This window comes from Cuculus canorus, chromosome 19 (genome assembly GCF_017976375.1).
Source record: "Cuculus canorus isolate bCucCan1 chromosome 19, bCucCan1.pri, whole genome shotgun sequence".
Taxonomy (NCBI): Eukaryota; Metazoa; Chordata; class Aves; order Cuculiformes; family Cuculidae; genus Cuculus; species Cuculus canorus.
The window spans coordinates 2,828,001-2,852,984 of record NC_071419.1 but is presented as its reverse complement, the minus strand read 5'-3'; the positions used below and the strand labels follow the sequence as shown (position 1 = coordinate 2,852,984).

General features: G+C 39.2%; 1 protein-coding gene across 2 annotated transcripts in view; it reads left to right on the top strand.

Annotated features, from left to right (window-relative positions):
- Positions 1 to 24,001, top strand: part of QSOX2 (quiescin sulfhydryl oxidase 2) — a 28,188-nt gene extending 4,187 nt beyond the window's left edge. Inside the window, exons 2-12 of one of the 2 annotated variants that reach the window (XM_054084344.1) lie at positions 1,823 to 1,923; positions 3,155 to 3,203; positions 4,328 to 4,433; positions 4,615 to 4,705; positions 6,468 to 6,613; positions 7,261 to 7,404; positions 9,184 to 9,313; positions 11,540 to 11,662; positions 12,812 to 12,962; positions 16,901 to 17,089; positions 19,671 to 24,001. In XM_054084344.1, the coding sequence (XP_053940319.1) occupies positions 1,823 to 1,923; positions 3,155 to 3,203; positions 4,328 to 4,433; positions 4,615 to 4,705; positions 6,468 to 6,613; positions 7,261 to 7,404; positions 9,184 to 9,313; positions 11,540 to 11,662; positions 12,812 to 12,962; positions 16,901 to 17,089; positions 19,671 to 20,221 (1,781 nt within the window). In that variant the 3' untranslated portion in view covers positions 20,222 to 24,001. Of the gene's footprint in view, positions 1 to 1,822; positions 1,924 to 3,154; positions 3,204 to 4,324; positions 4,434 to 4,614; positions 4,706 to 6,467; positions 6,614 to 7,260; positions 7,405 to 9,183; positions 9,314 to 11,539; positions 11,663 to 12,811; positions 12,963 to 16,900; positions 17,090 to 19,670 lie in introns of both variants that reach the window. The other variant, XM_054084343.1, reaches the window with a different exon arrangement.
- Positions 24,002 to 24,984: the final 983 nt, after the last annotated feature.

The window sequence follows — 24,984 nt, the reverse complement described above, 5'->3', positions numbered from 1 at the left end:
AAAACAAAAGATCTTCCTGGTGATACACGATGTTTGCTGTGTTGGGATTCCATAGTATTTCTTCAGCTAGAGCTTTGACCAACCTGCTGGATTTTCACTCCATCCCTGTCACAGACTGGAACGTGTTTAGCATAAACAGAAATAGTATTGGTCAGCGTGATATTGCTCACCTACCCCTTTCATGGAGTTGTGAGTTGGTATGTCAAAGATTCTGATGTTAATTTAGAATTCGTCAGCGTTTAAGAAAAACCAACCGGGGCTATGTTACCCCTGTAAACTGGAACAGCCCAGGCTGTGCACGCCAGCAACTTTCGCATCCTTTAGAAAGCAAAAGCCTCTTTTCTAGCAGAAGTGAATGCTAAGCAGCACACATCCCAGCTGGTGCCCTTTAACCCAAGTGTTTAGCTAGGGGTGGGTTGGCATTGTTTCGAGGAGGCTATTTGCATTAGGATCATCACGCTTCTATTCATTGTGTGGAGGAGGATCAAGAGTGGTGGAAAAGGGAGGAGGAGCGGTGAAAGTTGAATGAGATAGATACGCAGAAGCCAAACTTCTTTTTTATTTTGCATTTTAGTTGATGAAATAGACTGTTGTAGCTTTTGTGCTCCTCTGAATACGTGCCCATCTGCTCCAGCATGCTTGTAGTTCCTCCTGGTGCCTCTTCAGCTGTTGGCATGTTCGGCACAACTGAAATCCTGTCCCATTCTCCTCCAAAGACAAATAAAGGTCAAGCCAAGTTTCAGAAGCAGCTAGGCATACAGCTGTCAATCAGATCTTGAACTTGATGAAGCTTTCCTGCTCTTTGCTATAAAAGCAAGTTTAATGTTAGTGCTTTTTACGTTTTATTGATACTTGGGAATTGTGGTGTATCTTCAATTCTGCCCACAGCTGTTTTGATTTAGCTTAGCATTAAAAACTAATTGTCTGAGGAGTCTGTTGGAGTGGTTCTGCCTTAAAGTGATTGCTGCAGTGGAGCATGGCTCAAAAAGAGAAGTTGCTAGCAAAATGAGAAGGGAAAAGCTATAAATGAGTTGAAAGCTTTTGTTGAAGTCATAGAAGCGTATTTATAGAAAGACGTGAACTCTTGTGGTTATTGTTATGAAACATTTATAAACAAAACTTACAGTGATGTTCAAACTCAACTGTTTAGTGCTCTGCTTAAAACTCAGGTATTTTTTGAGTTGTAGCTAATGTATTCCTGAATGGTGCTAAAGGGTAAAGATGGCTTTTGGTAGGCGATACCGGAGCCTGGTATTGTGTGAGTTCTGGAGGCCTCTGAGAACATTGTAAGTTCAGTAAATAGACAGTCCTTGTTAAAACCTCTGTAATACAAGATGCATCAAATTTATTGTTTCATAATTGACAGCCATGTGGATGAATAACTGTTGTATTCCTTTTATGCAGCTATATGTTATGCATGCTTTATTTTATGAGCTTCGCTAATGGGGAAAGAAAGCTAGGGAATACAATCTGGTATCTTGCAAGTGTTGGGTTGGCTCCTCTTTCATCTTCCTGGATTCAGTAAAATGCGTTCAGCCTGGAACTGCTACGTCATGTGTTGGCATTCTCCTTGTTCAGGTGTATTTGGAAATACTGATGCAGCTAAGAAAAATAGGGAGGTTTTAGTTATTTTAAACTCAGTAGCTTGTATTACACTTGAGGATAGAAATGAATAGCAAATGAGAATCAACAGAGGGCTTGATTTTTGTGCCATTGGAGTCTATCGGAGTTCCTTTGTTGGTTTCCTTGGGAAGCAGGGTAATCCATCAGCTGGGATCCGCGATCGCTTCTGCTGAAAATTGAAAGATATCTTTGTTTTCAGACTGGGAATCTGCAATTAGAGTTGGTGTGCTGGACTGTGGGGAAGAAGAGAACTACGAGACGTGCAAAGAATATGGTATTCACTACTACCCAACTTTTAGGGTAAGTGGCATAGTATATTGTCTTAGGTAAATGATTCATGCTTTGCAGTAACTAAAACTGCAACAAACATGCTTGCTCAGTGTTACCTGTAGCTGGGTGTTCTCTAGCCGGATTTCTGCTCTGCTTTTGCAAAGAAAACAGCAGGGTTGATAAAAGATGAATTTGAGTTCTTGCTGAATGCAATAGCCGATGCAGTTATTCATAGCAGTGATTCACTCCTCAGTTCTGAATGTGATAAATTCTTATTGGAAGAAGATACTGTTCTAGAAAGTACTGTTTTGTGACATTTGGTGTAACACCTTGCTGTGATGTATTCGTTAGATAGTAAGAATTTGTGTAAATGTTTTTCAAATTCAAATGTTTGTGATTATTAATTGTGGTTTTAGTTTTGCTATGTGAAAGTAAAGATAATGCATTTCAGGCATCACAAAATCAGCTGATTTCATGACCAGGGCTCCAATTAAAGATTTCCCCTTGTCTGATCCTTCAGTGCATATGTAGTTGATTTAATAATTTGTTTAAACTGGCTTCTAAAAGGGATCTTGTGTTCACCAGAAGCATCAACCATTGTTTATTTTCAGGTCTAAGTGCAAATTGTAACGTCTTTGTCAATCTGTAATAATATCAGATAATCACATTATAAACAGCAAGTGTGAGCAGAATGTGATGGATGAAGAGAGTTGAGTAAACTGTGTTTGTTGTGATAGGAGAGGGAACAGGAGACGTTTCACTGTAGAATTTGTAATGTTTGACCCAAAGAACAGTGGTTTTTTATGTTTAAAATTTTGGGTCTGAAATGGAATGCACTTTTATTAGACACGGAATCTTTTCTATTCTATTCTTTTATAGAAGGAAACAGTCAGGCTCTATTGTATATCCTGCTTAACCACTGGAGGGAGTTAAGAAAATGTGGATAGCGTTCTGTGTAATCCACAGTAGTGGGTCATACACAGTGTTGAATTATACATTATGGTATTTTCCCTCTCAAAGTTGGCTTGATTGTAGATGATGGTTTCAACTGGGACCTGTGAGCTACTCCCATGCAGTTGGGAAGCAGGTCTTTGGAACTCGTAGGCTAAGAGGGAAGACTGTCTTATGAAGAGCTAGATAAAAATGTTATGTAAGTAGAGCTGTAAAAAGTAAAAAATCTTAACAGTTTCTAAGCTGAGCTTCCATCTGATACAGCGAGGCGTTTTCAAAGCAATAATACTTTCTTTTTCTTCCCATGTAGTTCTTCAAAGCATTTATAAAGCAATTTACTACTGGAGAAAATTACAAAGGTAAGAATATCCTGCTGTGAGAAGTACCCAGAGCAGTTCTCCTTCCAGCCATGAATGTCTCACACTGTCAGCACAATCCTTTTGCCTGTCAGTTAGTTTAGACAGCAAGAGATGGGATGGACAGTAAATAGCTTTTTAAGATACGATATTACAAGTATTGTATGAAAATGGAATGTCAGGCAGGATTTTAGATGTAATATTTGTTCGAGAACTTGGGGCTCATGTTCCTCAGGGATTGTTTTTATTAAATGTAGTTCTTAATTTTCACAAATGGCAGATAATTATTAAAATTCCTTTTTTTCCTACCACACACCTCATCAGCACTAGATCCAGTTTGCTCAATCCCTATGGAGCTTTTTGATCTGTCAGCCACTTTTCAGGCATCCTGAGTCTCAGTGGGAGAGCCCCCATTCAGATGTTGACTAACTGAAAGCAGGCTTATCCTGTGTGTCTGACAGGATCGCAGCTTGAGGTGGTTTGTCTGGGGACAAAAGTGATGTTGTCTTTTTCAGTGGATTAACATTTAAAAGGCCAGAGGTCAGAAGAAAGACCACCTGCACCATTAACCCTTCATGTAGACCATAGTTTTACCTGTTACTTTTTGACATCTGTGAGAGCTTCTGCTTTTTAATTTATTTCTTTTAAATAAATTCCTTATTTCCTGGCGTTGCTCTGTGGCTTTGTAAGCTCACCTGGCCCATTTGGTAAGCATGCTGCACCTTTGCAGTTTTTAATGCATGATGAAGATCCTTACAGCACAAAAGCTACTGAAGTCACCCACACAAACTGTGGTGAAAATGAGCACAGGTTTAGAAGGAAGAATTGCATGAAGAGAAAGTCAGCAAGGCAGGCAGGTGGTTAGATGTGGAAAAATCTTGAGGTTTTATTACTTTAAGGAAGGGATGACAGTTTTAAATATGATCTCTTCTCAGCATTAAAATGAAATCTTACCACTAAATCCTTAGTCCCCGTTCTTCATCCAAATAGTATTCTGTTTTTTAAGTCCAAATTTAAAACAAAAACCCAACACAGAACAGCATGAGAATGTATGAAAACCTGCATGTAAGTAATTTTCGCCCAGTTTTCTGAAGTGTTTGGGGTTTTTTGTCACCTGTGCTCAGCAGGAGCGGATCGAGAGCTGCAAACAGTTCGTCAGATGATGATTGACTTCTTACAGAACCATTCCCAAGAGTCGAGACCACCTGCTTGCCCACCATTAGATCCAGTTTCGTAAGTTCCTTTCTTGAAGTACGGCTGGTGTATGTGGACTGTATTAACCGAATAAAATAGAAGGTCCGATTAAAGATGAACTAAGCTTTTTGCTTATATGAGATTATAAAAGGAAATTCCATCAATAACACTGGGTGTATTGCATTCTACTTGTGCTAAATAGCTTTTCTTCTCTTAAAAGGTCCAACGATGTTGCTTCTCTTTTTGCTAAGAACAGCCATCATTATACTGCCATCGTGTTTGAAAGCAATAACTCTTACATTGGACGAGAGGTAATGTATGACTTATGAATGACATGATGAATATGAATGAATGGTATCATAACACCACTGAATTTTATGTTATTTAGCCGAGCAACAAAATTTCTGATTATAGGAAAGGATCATAAAGGTCTGGTCACACAGATTTGAGATAATGCAGTCAAGGGCTTGTATAGGGCTGTGTGTTTAGTCACACAGAGCAACTAGTGTACAAATAAATATGATGTCATGTTAACTGCTTCCATTCACATTTTAGTGTAAGATTGATTTATTAGTTTCAACCATTCATAATATTCTTTCTTCTGGGCAGCTTTTGTGATTTCAGCTGTTTGATAATAATTCATATTCTATGGATCTCTTCCTTCACGTGTAGGTTTTAGGAAGTTATGTTCTAAATTAAAATGATAGCATAGAATTATTTTCACAGCTCTGAGGCACTGAGGAAGTGAAAGTCTTTGGTTTTCTGCTTCCCCCACCCCACCAATAAAATATTTGGTTTGGCATCATTTAACCACTTAATGAGCCTGCCGTTAGCTTAGACAACTGTTACTTTTCTATTCCTGCCAAGATCTAGGATAAGTAAAGAAAATAAATTGCATAATTATCTAGGCATAATCTTGTGTAGAAACATCCAATGTCTGTGAAATGTTTCTAATTAGATTTGATGCTGAGGTGGCCCAGTTGCATAAATGGAGGAGGATGTGCTGCCAAAAGCGAGAATCGCTTTGAGAAGCAGGCTGCTTCCAGACATTTGTTTTCTGGAAGCTGCTGTGTTGATACAAGTGGGCATTACTGAAGACAAGAAATGTGATGATTATAAAGTTCTTCAGCATTTTATCATACTCGCTTCAATTTTATTGCCTGCTGTTATAGGGAGAGACTAAGTGTCGTCTGATTAACAGAAAGTGGAGGCTGCTTTCAGGAGAAAAGATATTTGCTAATGGCATGTAGTAGTTTAGCTTTATAGAATAGCTTAGTGAAATAGAAAAGAACATTGATCTCAAGTTGATAGTATAAGGCAATATGGACAAATCTAATAGAAGTCACAAGAGCTGAAGAAAGGAAGGCCCTGTGTTTATTGCAGATGAAAGGAAGGCAGTCTCTTAAATGACAGATTTGAAAGTGAAGGGAAACGTAGCAAATGTAATATTCACGTGAAAGGGAAAAGTATAGTGGAAACTGTAAAACTAACAGCAGAGAAAAGAAACAGAAGAGGCAAAGAGGGGTAAAAGAATGACAAGTAGAAGTGCAAGAAGAGTTGGAAGCATGGATGGTGTTTTGTAGGTAAGAATGGAACTTTTGAAACGGCAGTGTAAGACCATAGGCTCATGGAGTGCTGTGACGCGTGTAGCCATTAGAATGGCTAAGAGGATGCTTTTAGCAGTGCGATCCTGAAGGATTTAAGAAGGGAATAAATGAGTATTTAAGCTTTTTAAGTGCAAATTTTCATTTCTTATAATTCAGTCATCATATCACAGGTGCAGCTTTGTTACTTGCAAAGAACTTTGATAGTTGAGTCCTGGCACATCTTTGGGCACCCTGATATTACCACCCTCTTCTGCCTCCTCCTGTGGAAGAAAGGAGTAAATGATTTCTAGAGAAGAGTAAATCTTCTTTAACTGAGATTGATAGTGTCCGCAGAATACTTGTAGGTGACTTCCTTGGTGAACAGCTTAATTATATCCTTAAAGAAAGGGGCACTTCACCTGTTTATATGCCTACAAGACTGGATATTCTTTGAACAATGTTTTCTTTTCATCTTTTCATTATCCAGGTTATCTTAGACTTGATCCAGTATGAAAACATTGTTGTAAAGAGAGCCTTGAATTTTGACAAGCCTTTTCTTGAGAAATTTGGCATTACCTCAGTCCCTTCATGCTACCTGGTGCATCCAAATGGGTCTCATGGATTAATTAACATGTAAGTAGTTTTCCATCTGACGAATATGGGAAGGTTCATTTAAGCCATAGAAACAATTTCCATAGCTTCCTTCCATACAAAGTACATTGTTCTGTAGACACCTTTTGCATGTGTGTAATGACATCGTGTCCTGGCGTGTAATCAACACACTTCTTTGTGTTTGAAAATTGCCTTTCTTGAGCGCTCTAGCAGTTAATCAAGTGGTCTTGTTTACTCTTCATGAGAGCTTGTAGTAAACAGACAGGATTGTGCGAATGAGAGTTAGATTCTGTCAGAGTAGGGAAGATCAGCCAAACTGTCGTGGTGGCTAATTATAGCCCTTGTGGTCTTTGACTACAAAACCAAGTTTACACTGCTGACAAAACTCCATTGTTGAGTGGTTGATTTGGAGTAGTGTTTCTAACTGGAAATAAAAGTTCTAAGACAATGTTGTTACCTGGCGTTTGATATGCTGAGAATGAGCTCGCTGTTATTGATGTTCTGCTATTGATTTAATATCATTACCTGTAGTTTTTAATAAGAGGCCTAGTATTATTGTAAAATGTAAAACAAAGTTAATATCTTGCTTTATAAATACTCTGATTTGCTTTGGGTATTCACTTAGTCTGAGATTAAAAGTAATCTTTACTTTGTCCATTTATATGCAGTTTGAAGCCTCTACGGTCTTTCTTTTCTTCATATTTAAAGTCGCTGCCAGGTGTAAGAAAAAAACTTCTTTTGCCGCTTCAGCTGCCTGTTCAAGAAAACAAAGAGGAGAGTATGGAAATCAAGGTGTGGAAAGAGTTCGATAAGTAAGTAATACCCTCGATTTTCGGATCAATGCTTGGTTACTAAACTTTGCTTGCAGTTTTTTCTTGCCACATTGGAACGCTTAATACTTAAAAATACCAAGGACTTAGCACTCATTGCCTGAAGTATATAGATCAATGATTTGAATGGTTGGAAAACTTCAGCCAGGTAGTCGCTGTCCCTGAAAGAATAAATAGTAAAATAACAAGCTATTACATTCCTGAAGAAAAGGAGAATTCTCTCTGTGTGTAATAGCAAGACAGTGCCTGCTAAAAATTGCTGCTCATATGCAAATATAATAGAAAATACTAAAGTCACCGTAAAAGATGTTTATCATACTAAATCTGGTAAGGTTTATCTTCACTCTTTTCCCCTCTTCGTCTCTTTGAGAGAAGGATGCAAAGGCTTTGCAGAGAGATAATCCCTCAGCATCTTTAGATGGAAAAGATATAGCACTGAGTGCTTTCATTTTGTACTTACTTTCCTTTCCTGGACACTATTAGTGTTGTCTTCTTTCAATGGCTATTATAAAATACTTTATATGAAACATTCTGCTATCAAAACAACTTGGTTAAATCAAGCTGCTTCCCAGCAAGACAAAATCTTCTTGATATGAATTTCCAGTCCAGGTATCTTCTAGATAGGATTCTTTGTGAGAACCTCATGCATTCATATGGATATCTTTGTTTAAGAAACTTGAAGCAGAATTTTGCTGATTTTGCTGGTTTTTAAAATTTAAGTGAGTACCTCATTAGTGAAGGAGATAAATTCAGAATTGGTCTGTAGTTTGGGTTGTTAAGGTAATAGATTATTCTGTGTTTTAATATGTTATTTCCTACATCCTATTTAGGAAGTGAGGCCAGCCAATTTCTTCAGTGATTGTGGTTTTAATTATATTTGTTTTAGAAATAGTGGTGCTGCTGGACTCTTAGTGCTACCTCTGTTAACTTCGAACTTATTTGTTTGGTTCCATTGCTCTGTATCATACCGTCTAAAGTTTGTGCTCTGAAAGCATTGAAAGGTGGGGTGGTTTACTTGATTCATTTGTTCTTTGTGAAGTTTTTTTTTTTGTTGTTGTTGTTGTTATGAAGATACTTGGTTGGAGAAGAAGCTCTTAAAATCTTTGATTTGCTTCAGATGTTTTATTTGTGCCTGTCATAAGGTGCCTAATTCTGTCTGAAGAGCTGGTGTGATTAAAATTGAGTTGCATGCAAAGAACCTGCGGTAAAACTCTGCGTTTGGGAGAGGATTTCTAGATTCAGTCTTTTCCAAAACTGACCTCTTTCAGTCTCATTTGCTCTTCTGCTCCGTGTACAATGTACTTTTGTTCAACAAAAGTTTTCTTTTCCTGATAGCATGTCATTTTCCTGGTTGTGGTCAATCCTGAAGAGAAGCTGTAATTTCATTACACCAGCTGCCAGTGTCAGGGTTATAATTTCATGACAAGGTAAAGCTGGCTGGAAGGCAGAAAGTTCAGTCAAACATAAAAGAAATTCTTGTGTGTGTTTATGTGTCATTTGTCTAATCTCTCAATAAAGTGACATAAAATTACTCTCTTAAGGATACAGTGAAAGTCATTGAACTTGACATTCACCATGCCGAGCACCTGAAGTGACTGCTGTGCCTTCCCGCCCTGCTGCAGAATGGACTGCAATCATTGCGGAGTGGCAAATGTTGAGGTTTTAATGACACCTTCTATATATCAAATTTACCTTCATGACTGGTGAGAAAATGAGCAAAAGAAACCTGCCACTTTATACCATTATATATGTGTCTTTCAGATCGAAGCTGTACATGGCTGACCTTGAGTCGGGATTGCATTACCTGCTCAGGGTAGAGCTCGCTACGCACAAGACACTTGAGGGAGCTGAGCTAAAGACCTTCAAGGATTTTGTTACTGTCTCTGCCAAGGTATACACTTCTAGTCTTTGATTATTTGTAATAATAAAGTAACTCTAACATAAAATTTATTATGTGACATAAGTGTCTCAAAATGTCTTTCAGAATGTTTTAAATATGCTTCCTTACTAAACCAGAAATTAATTTTCTTGGTTTCTTTAAATGTTATTTTTGAGTTATTGCATGGCATTCTGACACACAGAGTTGAAATGCATTTTAATTTAATCTTGAAGGGCTTGAAATTAAATAAAGCTTAAGTTGGCTGCAGCATATTGAGAAAACACTGTAAATACAGCCCATTTATCAGATTTTCAGGATAAGTAGCTATTGTAACTGAGTTCGATTAAAAATAACTTTGTTTTTCATTTTTGACTTTTGGATTTTGTTAGTGCATACTTGACAAATGGTGTTCTATTTAGAGATATAGTAACTCCTGGCTAAATTTTGAATATAATTGAGGGACGGAATTTAACTAATGGAGTATTTCAAAATAATTAAGTATTGAATGCAAGTGAGTAGTTCAAAAATAAAGATGGTTCCATAACTGCATTTGACTGAAGGGATGATATGTGTAATCTAATGTGATATGACTTGGAAATAAACATTTAAATCATTTCACTTTATAATGTCAGCCTAATGAAGTGACCGATGTCTCTATATTTACTTACCGAGCAGCTAACATTTTGGTTTGTTTTAAAGAAGGTGGATCAGCATCTGTTTAGGGGAATACTAAGGCCTATATGAATGATTTCCAAATATCTGGGCTTATCTGAAAATCAGACAGACCGTTTCTTGCCCCCCCGCGGCCGTCGGAGGGCAGAAATCTGTAGCTGGCCTCATTTCTTTAAGAAAGTGTTGTGGTAATCTTTCCATCATATTATCCCTAAAACATCCTCTGTTCTTCAAATGGCTGCTGGCCAGCTGATGTCATTTGCTTCCCTGGCCATTAGTGCATAAATGTGGAATGCTCTCTTAGTTGTCTGCTCATCTCCAGACAGTGGGGGCTGCTGGCATTTATTTGCATTCCTTGGTTGTGTAACACATTCCTCGTAGTTCTCATTCATGATTCTCAGATATAACAGCATTTATAGCGAGGACAAATCCTAAGTCACAGAGGGCTCTGGTTCCCCACTTGGGGAATTTTCATGGTTGTAGAATTAGGTTCTTTTGTTAATCAGTGCAGAAGTCCATTGTTTTTTGAATCCTTGCTGAGCCTGATACCTACCTAAGATACTGTTGTCTTTTCAGTAGTAAGGCACGATATTCTGGGGCTCCTACAGGAGTAAACGTAATTACAGCATGCAGTCTGTAGTCCAGAGGTGTCCTGTGTTTTTACAGACTATTAGAGTCCTCTTTTAACCCAAACAGTGCACACGGCCCCTTGTCGTAGATGCAATACAGTTAGCCAAAGGGAGTTCCTGCCCATCAGATTTGTGTGGTATCAAGTGAGCAGTCTGTGAATTAGAGATGTTATTGATAGTGGGACAGCGGCTGCAGAGTGACTAGCGTATGGTCTTTCATAAATTGCTCTGTGTTTGATGTAGCAGATACAGGGACTTGATTTTCCCTATCTGTTGAAATGTTACTTGCTCTGGAAGGCTGCTTAGAAGATGGTCTGCACACTCTAATTAACTCTATAGTGATTACAACCATCACTAAAGCGAAATACCATTACTAGTGTAAAATAATGGCATTACCTTTGCTTTACAATCCCTCACGCATCTGCTGGGCTTTTACTTCCTAAGTTGTAAGTTAAGGAAGTCATTATTTCCAAGTCACTTTGCAAATGCTCTTCTAAGTAATCAACATCACCTACGTTTACAGAAATCTGAACAAATATTCTATCAGAACTAATTTTTGTGATTTATCTTCTAAGAATGAGGACTTCAGCCTCTCTGATTCACTTAGGTCTTTCTGAGCTCTATACACTGAGCTGAGTTACCTTAATGTTATATAATCTGTCAAAAGTCATTCTGTAGAATTTCTGCCCACTATTGAATAGCTTCGTTTTACCGGTTAACATTTTGTGCGTGCAACTTGTTAAATTTTGTAAGCAAAACTTAGTGTAAGATGGCTTTTTTATTGAAAGCAAACCAAGTAATTTATTTTCTCATGACAAAAGAAAATCTGAAGTATTTTAAACAGGAAACTCACATTTAGATAAAGATAAGTGTCTTGCTGCTAATGAAATCTGTGCTTTAAAATGTGGGTGTTTTCTTCTTGTTTTTTTTTTCTCAGCTGTTTCCTGGCCGCCAGCCTGTGGTAAAGTTGTTAGAGACCTTGCAAGAGTGGCTGGTGAGCCTTCCATTAGACAAAATCCCTTATGATGCTATCCTAGATCTGGTCAACAACAAAATGCGGGTAAGCTGTTACTAGTTTCCAGCATAAAATACAGCATTAGCTAAGGATAAGATTCTGTATAAATCTAAGACATCACTTACTGATGTCCGTTGATCGTAATGGAGTTATAAGAAGGTTAAAATGAAAAATTAAGTGAAATCATTGCTAAAAAAAAAAAAGATGCAGGATGGAATTGAAATGAGAGAATGGAAATACACAATCCTGTCTGGTTTATAATGAGCAAGCAATCGTTAAAGTAGACATGTTCCCTAACGTCAGCTTCAAATGTTGCAAGATTCCCAGCAGATATGTTTGAGGTGCCGTTGCTTGCTCTGACTGCTGTCAGCAGGGTTCTCTGGAAGGTCGGAGTTTAAGCAATGGGAAATTTCCCACTTGAAATGGGCAGCGTTCCAAAAGAGTTTCTCAAAATACTTCCGAATTTCCTAGCATAGGAGAGGCCTTACTAGGAATCCCGTCTCGCTTTGGTGAGGCAAAACGGGGAGATAGGACTAGCTTTGTTCTGAAGTCAATCTGAAGCTTTCTTCCCTTAAAATGGGATTGCTGTCTGAAATTCGGAAACCTTCTATGTACTTTAGGAAGCCAAGAAGTGTCAGAAACTAAAATCTTGCACTGGATTTTAAGTACAATTAGTCATTTATTTTATGATAAATGACAAAGTAGTCATTTATTTTAAGAAAAAATTAATAATTAATTCTACATCTTAGCCTGTTAGGACTTTACCAGTGTAAGTCATGTAGATCTTGCTGAGTAATGTGATTTTTTCAATGTGCACAGGGAAATGTAGCTCTCGGAGTTTCAGTAGTATTTGTGTGTCTGTGTTGTGTTTATTACCATGCTTAAAAAAACTTGACAGGTTAGGCTACTTAATGCATTCTGGCAGACCGATTAGACTGTGACTGTATATCATGAAATATGCGTGCAAGAGAGATGAGGTTTTGTAATGATTTGTCAATATCTCAGGCTTAAGGACTGCTCTAAGTTTAAAATTGGTTTGCCCTAAGCGAGTTCATTAGCAACAAATGCAGTTATTTACTGTTCTTTATCCTTATTCGCCTCAATTTCAAGGTAAGATCAACTGTAACTGCTGTTATGTTCACTAGAGAATTGAGATCCCAGAGCTGCATATATCTTAAACGCATTTTTTTCCAGATTTCCGGGATCTTTCTCCCTAAGAAAGTTCAGTGGGTCGGGTGTCAGGGCAGCAGACCAGAGCTGAGAGGTTATACCTGCTCCCTTTGGAAGCTCTTTCATACCCTGACTGTTCAAGCTGCGCTGCGACCAAAAGCTTTGATAAATACAGGTGAGCAGCAGTTATGCGAGAGGGTTCAGGGACCAGACAAATATGTGCAGCAGTTCTGCTGTGTGATAGAAAAATTAACAGGTTAGAGCAAACTTCTGTGTGCAAATACTCAGCCGATTATTGATACTTTAGTGGTGGACAGTGGCTTTCCAGACTCAGCTTTTGGTTTGTACCAGCAGGGGTCAGAGCCGAGCTTTACTGCAGCGGGGAGGTTTTGACAGAAAGCCTGTCACTTTGTCCTTGCTTAGAAACCTGGTAGATAAAGTGCATGGCTTTAAAGATGTGAGCAATAAAGGCAAAAAAGGAGAGAATTTCAGACAAAGACATTTTTAACTACCTGAAGAGGGATGAAGATTGTTCCAGTTACCTGAGATGGCATTGTTAATTTAATTTGAGCAGAATGAGATTTAGCTGTACAATTTAGTAGCTGTAAAGCTGTACAGCCATTAGCCAATACTGGAGTGTTATTTCTTAAATACCAAATGTTATGAGCGAGCTTTTCAGCTGAATGCGCCCAGTGTTCGCTGATATGTGCAGGGATTCACTGCTCTGCAAGTGCTCTGTAAAATTGCTCATTTTTAGACCTGCAGCATCTTGTGAAGCAGAGTGTTATTATTCTAGTGATTATTTCTATTTAAGAAATGTATATTATCTGTTTTCCTGGCACAATGAAAATAGAATCACAAATGCCAAAATACGGGACATCATTTGTTTTCATTCTTGCTGGGACAGTGCTTCGTTAGGGTAGGGTGCTATTTAGTTTTCATTTAAAGCCTTTTAATATATAGATAGTTGATCCAGCTTTTTCTGGATAGCTGATTGTCTGTTGTTGATTTTTGTTTCTCTCTCTTTGTTTTGTCTTTTGTTTGTTATTGGGACAGTAGGTTGAATCCTTTTAATTTTGTACCGTGCTCTGTGTGGTGAGTTTATGGTTTTTCGTACCGGATGGTACTTCAGCTGTCCAAAAGGATCACATACGAGTTAAATTTTCCCTTTTGTCCCAATTGCCAAAACTGTTCTAATTAGTATGTATAAAACATTCTCAATATTTAATGGTACAAAATTGCATCTTAAACTGCTCCCATGTTTCAAGCATGAGGTCTCATCAGTCTAAAGTTAAAAATACATTGCAGGACCTCAAAACTCTTTGGCACGCTTAACCATCGATTTAAATCGGGACAGATATGTGATGATCACTTCTTACGGCGAAAGAATTGGGTCAGTCTGAGACTGTCGGATTATGTCTTGGGAGGTTTTCCTCTCCTTATTGCTTGTTTAAATCCCATCTACTAAAAAGCATGATGTACTCCCTAATCCTTCCCACCACAGGTAGGGTTTTATGGTTCTTGTCCACTTTAAAGATTAGGGTTACCCTGAATTGCAGTAGTTTGGGAGGAAAGAGAAAAGGAGGATTACACGATGATACATGGCAGATGTTAATAGAAGATTCATCTCTGGGCTGATAAAAGAAAAACAAACAAAATGAGCCATTTTCCAATTGTTTGTTTTCTTTTGAAAGCAGCTGTATTTTTCTTGATAGTTTCCTCTACTTGCAGACTCTGGCAGTTGGTTTGAATTCACTGTGGCTTTCGTGATACAATGGTTTTACTGGTTTATATTTGACACATTTTAATGTTGAACAGTGTAATTTGAACCTGCAGTGGGATCAGTTTAAGGGAATCCAAAGGAAATTTGAGAACCAAAAGAATCCAAAAGAACTGCTCCCATCTGAGGATGGGTGAAATCATTGCAGAAACCTAGTCCTCAACATGCTTTATTATGTGAAATGTGGTTTCAGTAATGGGATCTGTTAAGAGTGAATAAGGCAGACTTGTGGATTTCATAAAAAAAAAAAATCTCAATTCATTTTAATCTGCCGCTAAATTTGAAAGATTTCCCCCAAAGTGAGTTTTCAAGAGCCTAACGTTAACACAGGAGAACGATTATAATTAAATCTGTATATGAATCTCTTTTCCTCCATAAAGAGGTGATTTGTGAGTGGTTACTTTTGTTGCATTTGTTATTTCTTTCTAAGTATAGATTTTAGCAGACATGGGGAAACTGGTTTGCCTGAAATTCATTTCAACTTTCCAAAATTATTTTCCAGTCTTTCTTTTAATATTGTAATTTAATCTGCTTTAATCTCATAGCTTTTATTTATACATGCCTATTCAATCACAGATATTGAATGTCTGAGTAGAGATTGTTTGCTTTTTATGATTTCTTTTTAGCTTTAAAGACTTTTTTGCTGCCGTGTTTAAGAATAGAACGTTGTTGTTTTAAATAAAGGTGTTTATGGCAGTCTCTGTGCATTTTTATCTACAAAACAGATCAGTACTCTGATGGTTCTGAACAGTTTTTGTTGAGGATCTTTCTTTTTCCGAGAAACAATTCATGTACAGAGGACACGTGCCCTAGCAAACTGTTTGTTATTCTCTACAGAGCAGGACAGTGGCAAAGCACCGTAACCCTTTACTGCAGAACCTACAAAACCTGCACTGTAAATTACTGGTGCTAGAGGTTTTCAACTGCAGGAGTCAGTAATTTGATCAATCTGCAGCATAAAATGTGTTCCCTTTGACAAGTGTGTGTTCGTGGACTTGTAAATACATTTTGGCATAATTTACTAGGTCAATTAAGCATGAATCAGAAAATCAGCGAGGCAGAGATGAAACCATTAGGATTCCAAGGAATTATGTCAGGTTTTCAAGCCACTCATGGATGTAGAGGCTACAATAGAGGCCCAGGATGAAGTTTGCAATCTGTAAAGACCTTAGCTTGCTTCTGAATAAAATAATGATTCTTGTGGGTTATCTTTAATGTAGAAGTGTGGATGTTGTAGAGAGAATAGTGTGTGTTTCTTTTAGAAGGAATTCCTGAGTTACTCTTGAAAGCTCAATGTTGCTAAGTAGTTGATATGTATTCAGAGCCTGCCAAAAAAGCCATGGAATTGGTAACTGTAGTGAGATTCGGGTATTCTGTAACACCTCGGAGTTATGGATTAACAAACAAATATCACAGGCTCCTTGTGAAATGCTTACGGGGGTGTGATTGACTCTTGGTTTTTCAGCAGCAACGTCACCGTAACTTCAGTGCCTGAGCATGAATGAAATGGTGAATGCATCACGTAAATATTCATTCACTTATTTGGCAAGATATTGGAGAGATTCTCTGCTTCCAGAAGAACTGTGTGCAATAAGGACAGTGTGGGCTTTGCATGTTTTAGCAAATTCGAAGTGTGCGCCGATAAGCGGCTTCTGAAAAAGAATTCATGTTTTCTTGTAGCGACGTTTGTTCCCTCTTTAAATTGTAAGATATTCCCAGAAAGGAGAAATTTCACTGTGAAGAACACTTAACCTTTAACACTTGTTTTCCTCAGTTGTTCAGGTAACTTTGAACACACTTGTATAGACTAAATGTGTTTGTGCATATTATTATAAAGAGCTACTTTGCATTTTTAATAATGCTGTTGCTCACTTAAAGTGTGTTTGAAATTATTCCCTTGTAGTTCTTTCTTATATCCCAGACAAATTTCAAAGCAGTGTGTTTTGAGATGTACTGTTTTAGATAACTTTAAACTCTACATTATTTATCGTCAAATAACTTGGTTTCCAAATATCTCACCTCAGCTACTTAGTGACAATGTCATGTATGTATTTCTGGGGAGAGGTGTTTTGTCCAAGAACATGTGAAGTTTTCATCCCTCTAATATCTTTGTACTGTGTAGGTTCTGCATGATGTCACATGTACTATGGATATCTTTAAATTATAGAAGTGGGTAGTGTGTTATCTCTACAGTGGAGGTGTAAACTTGCATAGAACAAGAAGGTAGCAGCATTTCCTTTTCCAACGGTTCACTTTTTCATACATTAAAGTGCCTGTGTTGAAGCTGTGTTTGTCCGGATGGTGCTAAATGCGTCTGTCATCTGTCTTCCTAGGTCTTGAAGACGATCCCCAAATAGTGCTTCAGGTCATGCGAAGATACATTCACCACTTTTTTGGATGCAAGGCTTGCGCTCAGCATTTTGAAGAAATGGCTAAAGAGTCCATGGATTCCATCAAAACCTTAGACCAGGCTGTTCTCTGGCTCTGGGAGAAACACAACGTGGTGAACAACAGGCTCGCAGGTATGGAAGACCTTGCTTAGGAAAACCCACTGGAGGCAGCTGTGCCTGAAAGACAAGGCTGTGAGACTTTATACAACGTGGTTTGTATTTGAACAGAGAGAGATGTGCAAATTAGCCACTGGAACGTAGGTTTAGAAACAACGGTGGCAGCTGTTACAGCTTGACATTGCTTTTATTAAATACTGACTTCAAAAGCCTAACTCCACACGTACACTGGTGTACAGGAAAGGGTACTTTTGTGTAGAGCAAAACCTATCCCAACCCACTACAGCTCTAACGACTAGCATGCTGACCTTTGCATGGGTGAGAATCGCCCCTGAGGTGCCGTGTCCTCCAGGAGCGCGGTTACCTCTTGTGGTGGGTAATGGGGAAACTTCACCATTCTCAAAAATACTGTTTCTGCTGAGATTTCTCCTTGCTTGGTGAGAGCATCTTTCTGGAGTACAAATCAAAGCCATTTCAAAAAGAGCAATAGAGCTCAGCTACTCATCAGTGGATTAAAAAAAAAATTCGAAGTTTCTTTCCGTAACGGTTTAAATAGAAATTAAAACCTGTCTTCATTCTGTTCTAGAGAGATACTGCATAGAAAATGATGATAATTGAACAGGAGACTTTCTCAGGATAAAAGAGCCTCAAGTATTAGCATATCAGCAACCAAATAAAATAAAATGACTACATGAAGAAAATCTGTTCCCCTGCTAGATTGCTGTGTTTTCAGTTAGACTGAAAGTACCGTTAAAATAGGAGTTGTATTTAATCCGTTCTGTTATGGGGATATTAAGTAACTAAAGCACTAAAGAAAATTGGTTTCTCTTTGCACTAAATCCCTGTCTGCTGTTATGGATCTGTGTAATGTAGCATTAGTTAGAATTTAAATATGCTATATTGTGTTTATATTATGGTTATGCTGAATTCCCAAGATTTATGAAGTATTAAATACCGTTGTGAGTATAAACAGTTTGTCTCCTTACTCCAAGGAGAAAAAAGCAAATGATGAGACATTAAATACAAACATCCTCTAATGTTTGTTACTATCGCCAGGTTGAACAGAGGAAAAGGTAGTGCTGTTGACTTGAAGTTGCTAAGTAGTGGAGCAATGGACTTATTTAGAACATTAAGTTATTGGAAAACTCACATGGATATTGATTTGGATGATGCAACAGCCGGCTGTAATACCCTTTTAGTAAGAAATATAAACATACTGGAATAAATAATAATGCTAAATTATGCTTTTTAAGTTTGCTAAAATTTCTCTTTGGTACAGTGATGTATTTTAATCCTTAAAAGCTGCATCTGTATTCCTGGTAATAGATGGCTTTGAATGAGAAATGGTGTCTGGTCAATGAAAACACCTTGGCACAGCCTTCAAGTGTGGGTCATGAGACTGGTGTATATTTAATTCTTTCCTGTTGCTTTAGAATGTACAGGATTTATAGCATTCTTCTCTTTGGCAGGAAATCATGAAGTACAGTGAGTTTTCTGTTTGTATTGCTACTGTAAGATGTTTCATTTCTACTTTCTCTACCGAAACAAATTGATTACCAAATTGTCTTTATTTAAGGTATCTGAAATCAAACTTGCTCTCTTACTTGCATATATCAGGGAGAAAAATATATGTAAGCGTCCTTTGAATCCCTAAACAATATTTTGCTCAATGAGGAAGTTCCCTGCCTTTAAAAAGGACAAAAATAGTAATAAACTAAGTATATATTTCTTTCTGAAATATTTAAAAGTGTTGCTGTTCTAATAACAACCAGCTAAATAAATTTGCTTTTTTTACCAGGTAGAGCTTTTTGTTCTAAAAATCACCTCCATCCACATTTTCAAATGTTATTTTATAGAGCAGAGTGCAGCACTGGCTACAGCGTTCAGCTCTTTGCCGTGGAGACAGAAAGGGGCCAGAGCTACGAGCAACTGCAATGTTAAAATTGGGTTTCATTCAAGACAGCATTATCTGTTTAAATGCTAAAAAGCAAGCTGAAAAATACATCTTAAATATGATAATGATTTTTAAAGCACTGGAAATAGTTTGCTGTAGTAATGATGTAAGCCATGAAAAAGCGAACTCAGGATGGAATGGTTCACAATGTAGAAACATGGAAATATCTGCCAGTGTTTGGCCTTGAAACTGCTTTCTGCAACCAGGCAGGATTAAAGCGTATGGAGTTCGAAAGAGCAGTTTGATTTGAACCATAATTCACGTTAACCCCTGAAGGGCTCAGGTGGAGGTGTTTTCATGCCTTCTAGAAACAGCAATTCTCGTGCCTGGTTGTAGTAGAGTTTTGAACCCTACAGCTTTTACTGAGAAGAAAGGAAAATAATTATGATTTAGTGTTTGTATTTTGAAAGAGGCATTGATGCTTCTGGGTAGAATTGATGCGTCTGTAAGGAAACGTATGAATTTCCAAATCTGTTTGTCTTCAGTTTAATACAGACACTGTTGTGCTGCAGGCTGCGTTTGCCAGTCTCACTGTTCATGATTGGAAAATACTCTGCAGTTTCCACTCAGGAAAGGGTCTGATGGTTCAGTTTTCCCAGCGCGTTCGATTCTGATTATTTTTTTTTTCCTCCTCACAATTAGGTGATTTGACTGAAGATCCCAAATTTCCCAAAGTTCAGTGGCCAACTCCAGACATTTGTCCTGCCTGTCATGAAGAAATTAAAGGATTGCATAGCTGGAATGAAGCCCAAGTTCTACAGTTCCTGAAGTATCACTACAACAGTGAAAATATTCTGTATAAATACACTGAAAGCCAGACTGATGCCAGTGAAGCTGAACAAGGAGATACAGGGGAAGGGAAAGACAAAAGCCTAATGAAGAAATCAAGTGGAAACAGGGAAAATAAGATCCAGGATAAAGAAAACATGCTAGATTCTGAATCTGAGATGTTAAATCAGCATATAGCAAATCGTGGACCTGTCAAAGATAGTGGTAAAGGTGCAGTTGAATCAGTTAACCTTAAAGAGACAAAGCAGGCCATGTCCTTCTTGGGGATCGGCTTCTCGAACATCGACATGAGCCTGTGTGTCATCCTGTATGTAGCCTCGTCCTTATTTTTAATGATAATGTACTTTTTTTTCCGGATGAGATCTAAACGATGGAAAGTGAAGTATTATCGCTCATCTGTATAGAAGTGTAAAGCGGAAACAGAGTCTTCATTGTATGTGGCTGTTCAGTCCCAGATACAGCTTTAATATTTATGATCAGGGATTTTATATGCAGTATTCCTTGTTTAAAACCCCCTTTCTTCCCAAGTCATTTCACAAATGTTCTGGCTTAATGCGTGGAGCTCACTGCGAGAACCCCGATCTCTAACTGAGGCACGCTGTGCTGTCATAAAATGTCCACTGAAGCAAGCACGGCATTTTTCAGTTAAGGTTTTTCCATGAATTACCACCTACATCCTTTACTCATTTTCAGAGTAAACATTACGTTATGCAATCAGCTGTGCCTGGTTTTCAAGGAAATTGGATAATGGTTTGTGTATTTCAAGTCAGGGTTTTCTTTAATTTACCCAGAGCTGATTTTACCTACCAGAGTACTGAAAGGTTACGCTGATACCTTGACTGCTTCATTTGGAGAAGCAAGAATTCTGATTTTTTTTTTTTTCAGGAAACAAGAGTTTTTATTCTGATTAAATCAATTCTAAACCTATGTGACTTTCTCAAATATTATTCACATTGCATATTTAAAGTATAAAGCATTACGTGTTCCAGGAAATCTTCCATTCTCCCCTGTGTTCCAGCCAAGTATGTGTGTGTCTCTGCTCAGAGAGTTTGGGGCAGTTTTTATCTCGGTAAGCAGCCTGACTCTGATTGCTGATGCTGTCATCTGTTTTAATGGAGTTTAGATGTAAGCAAGGACAAACTCAGAGCTCGTGCTTTCCTTGCTCCTCTATTGGATGTGTTGATAGAGCATTTGATAACTCTCCTTACTCATTGATGGCCCAGAAAAGTAGCTGAGTAATGATTGTGGTATCCAGATGGAAGCCAGTTCAGATGAGTTCCAATAAAAAGAAACACTGTTTTTAGTGAAGGACAGTGATATTTGCAAACAAATTTATGGACTGGAAATACTACATTTCTTATGATGTTGGATGGCTCTGTTGCAGTACAGTGATTGTTCTTCCTGTGGCGTAAACGCTTCGCTTGGTTTTTCAAATGCTGAGCTCACAGGAAGCATCGCTCGCTGGCGGTCCAGCTGTCTGTCCAGTGCTTGGACAAACAGGCCATTTCTCTTGCCCCTCTGCTGGAGTGCTCCTCCGTTTGGGTCAAGAAGGGTTTAATGAATGGTTAAGGCCAAGCTGCTGCATTCTGGGATGTGGCAGCAATGGGAACGTGGCAGTTGCCTTTACAGGTCTGGCTGGAGTCCTGGCTGGCAGCAACTAGAAGAAACCATGAAAGCAGTTATAAAATTACCATTCAGAGCAGGAGTTCCTTTCTGATCCTGGCCGTGGGGATAATTCACATCCTGGATAGTGAAGTTTATAATCCTATCCAATGTAATTGAGCATGTTCTAGTTATCCATTACCTAATCTTTAGTTAATCCTAATAGGTTTTGGCCTCAATGTTTTCTTGTGGCAGTGACTTCTACAGATTAATTATGTTATATAAAAAGGCTTTTCCTTTCAATTCTACATTTGCAACTTTTAATTTAATTGAATGGTCACTAGCTCTTCTGTTACACGAGAAGGAATAAATAGTCCCTGGCCAATTCATAGTATTTATGCTGATAGTGTGGCCTCTTCTTGTTTCTGTCGTAAGCCCTAGCACAAAAGTTTAAGGCCTGGCAACAAGAATGGTCCAAAAGCACAAAAACTCATCAGGGGTATTTTTTTCATTATCAAATCTTCTTTGTTCACAAAACTGTATGTTTCTGACGTGAGTTCCTGCAGCTTCCGAGTGGAATAGCGAAATTGAGCTTCAAAGATTTACTGTCCCCATTTCCTGAAGTTTATAGAAATAACATGTACATAAAGCAATAGCCCTGTGGGGTGGTTGTAAACTGTGTCAGCGGGAGAAACGATGTTGCCAGTCTGATGTATGTGAAAAGGCACAGTATCTGTGGTTTCCTTAAGCCATCTTCACTGTTTATTGTACGCACCCGATGGTTTTTGCTCCAATGTGGGAAACTTGACTCCATGCTCTCTCCACAAAGCTGCCTTCTGCCACTTGATGCCTCCGTAGCTGAGAGCTGCTGGGAGCAGTGGCCAACTGCCTCTGCCTGCAGTCTAACATGGAAACCTCGCTCTAATTTTGACAGTCAGTCACTTCGTGCGTTTTAAGGACCCCCCACTGTCCGAGAGTTCTGGCACAAAGAGCAATCGTGGGTCTCTCTTTAGGAATTTAGAAGAGTCCTTGTAATTATCTTTATAGCACCTGGGCTTGAATATTAGAACAGCATGTAAGTAACTAGAAAGACAGAGAACCAGGGGCGGAAGGTGGGCCAGGCTGGCTCCTCAGCGCTTCTTGCTTGGTGCTGGAATCCAGTGAGAGGTGCCAGGAGAAGGCTGGTTAAGCAGAAATCTCAGAGTTTCCACATTTGGTTTTGAAAATGAGAGAGCTTTTCACTGACCTGATCTGGGAAGGTGTTTATCGGCCAGCAAGCAGGGACATTCAGCCTCAAAAAAAAACCACCCAAACACCAAAAGAACAGAACTACAGCACAGCAGGTATTGGATCTGGAAATTCTGGCCAGTTTCTGTGGGACCAAGTTTCCTGCTGACAGTATTGTCGCACGTTTTGAAGTTGAAAATCAGTCATTGCTGCTGTTTATCAGAACTCTGTCAAATGTATAGACCTGAAGTTGTTAGCTTTGACTCCTGCTTGTTTGCATCTGCAAATGAAAATAAAAGGCTTGTGGGAATGATTTTGCCAATAAAACGGCAGCAAATGCGAGTTTGGAAAAGGTGGGGGTTTGCTACACACCATTAACATTCATGTTGCTGTGACCCTGCTGGAAATGTGTCAAAATGAACCGATACTCAGACCCCCAGTGTTCTGTTTCTCGCTTCTTAGGAGTGCAAAAGTATGAATTTAGGATTGATTCTCCATGTTGCTGCTCTAACTCTGTCACCAGTTAATGGGTGAAGGCTCTTGCTGTAATTGCTCGTAGTGACCTTGTCTGGAGAAGTTTTCTTGGCTTTGAATTAAGTTGTGTAAATCTTGATTTTCTCGTTCTTATTTTCTGTCTTCATAATGACAAATTCCGTCCTTTTTTGATTGTGAAGATGTGTTCTGTCTGGTGAGGAACATGTGGTGCTGCTTTGTGGTATGTTATTGGTGGGGGAGACACACAAAGGTGTTTCCTCTGTAAAAATTCCCTCAAGCTGCCATCTCCTCAGCCCTGGAGGTTTGGTTGGCGTTGTGCTGCACTGTGGAAGTTCCTGTGGTGCCACGTTCGTTTGTGGATCGTGCTGTGCTGGTGGCTGTCATCTCCAAGAAGAACTTCTTGGCCCTTGGTAATTCATGGAGCTGCCCTTGCCCTTCAGATGTTTTTATAGGGGAAATATTAAACCTGCGACAAAAGTAAAAGGAGAACTGTGGGACGTGTCAGGAGAAAAGCTGCAAGTGCTGAAGAAACCTAATGTGTTTGTTCCTGGAAACTCTTTAATTTCCAGCGTATCCATCCTGCTCTTCCTGCTCGGAGCTGGATGGGAATGATCATCCTAACAGAAGGTCCAGGGTGTGCTGACTGGGTCTGCACTTTGCAGATGAGGCGTTGAAAGTTGTGAATGTAACAGTTCAATAATTTAAATGTTTTATTTATTTTAAGTCAATAACTTGACACTTTCACGTGTATTTTGAGTTGTTTGTTTTTTTTACTCAGTCTCATCCTCTCTAGGAAGGAAAAGTGACCGTTTTGTACTAAATTGTAAACTAATGTGCTTGTTTAAAATAAATTGCAAAGATTTGGGCAAAGCGATGCATTTTGTCTTTTTACCTCTATTTTCAAGTTCTTCTTAGCTGAACTGTGTTGCAAGGACAGTTTGTACACAAGGACATTTCCAGCATCTCCAGGTATTGTTCAGCTTGGAGAAGGGAAGGCTCTGGGGAGACCTTAGAGCAGCTTCCAGTGCTGAAAGGGGCTCCAAGCAAGGCGGGGAGGGGCTCTTCATTGGGGAGTGCAGGGACAGGATGAGGGGAACGGTTTTAAGCTGAAAACACAACATTGACCTTCCCCTTAAACCTGAACACTTTCATCTCAGCCAGGGCAGTGCAAACCTCCACAGGCCACTTTGGAATCTCTGGAGCTACTGCTGGCATCCACAGTGCCACCAAGGAGATGGGATGGGGGACTGGTTAAAAACAGAGATCATCCCACAGGGTTATTGTGGAAACCTGCGGAGATGGGGCCGCAGTGTGAGCAACCCATGGGGCTGAAAGCCTGAAATGGAGCTGGGTGGGACGTGGGCTGTTGCCCTGCATCCTGCAAAGCCACAACCAGCACCACCCTGCCCTGTGCCGTGTGCGCAGGGGGACAGCCACCACCACACAGAAACACACACACACTTCTTAAAATGCTTCCTTAGAGGATCAGACTAAAAATCCACTTATAAAACTAGGCTTAAAAGAGCCCGTGTGTTTCATCACCTGCTCCCCTCCCTCAAAGCTGTTCGTGGCCCCGAGGAGGTTTGAGATGCCCCAGTGCAGCTGGTGCTGCTGATACCCACCAGGATTCACCATGGTGCCTGGGATTACTCCAGCATGGTCCTGGTGATGCTTCACCAGTGCCCTACCTGTACCCCAGCTCTAGCCTGGCATCTCCAAGTTCTTTAGCTGGGGATCACAGATCCTGGTCCCGGAAATGTCTCCCTGCACTGTTTTCCAACCCTACTGCTGTTCCCTCGGCTGGGACCTGTCCCTCTGCCAGGAGACCCATCTAAGCGGATGG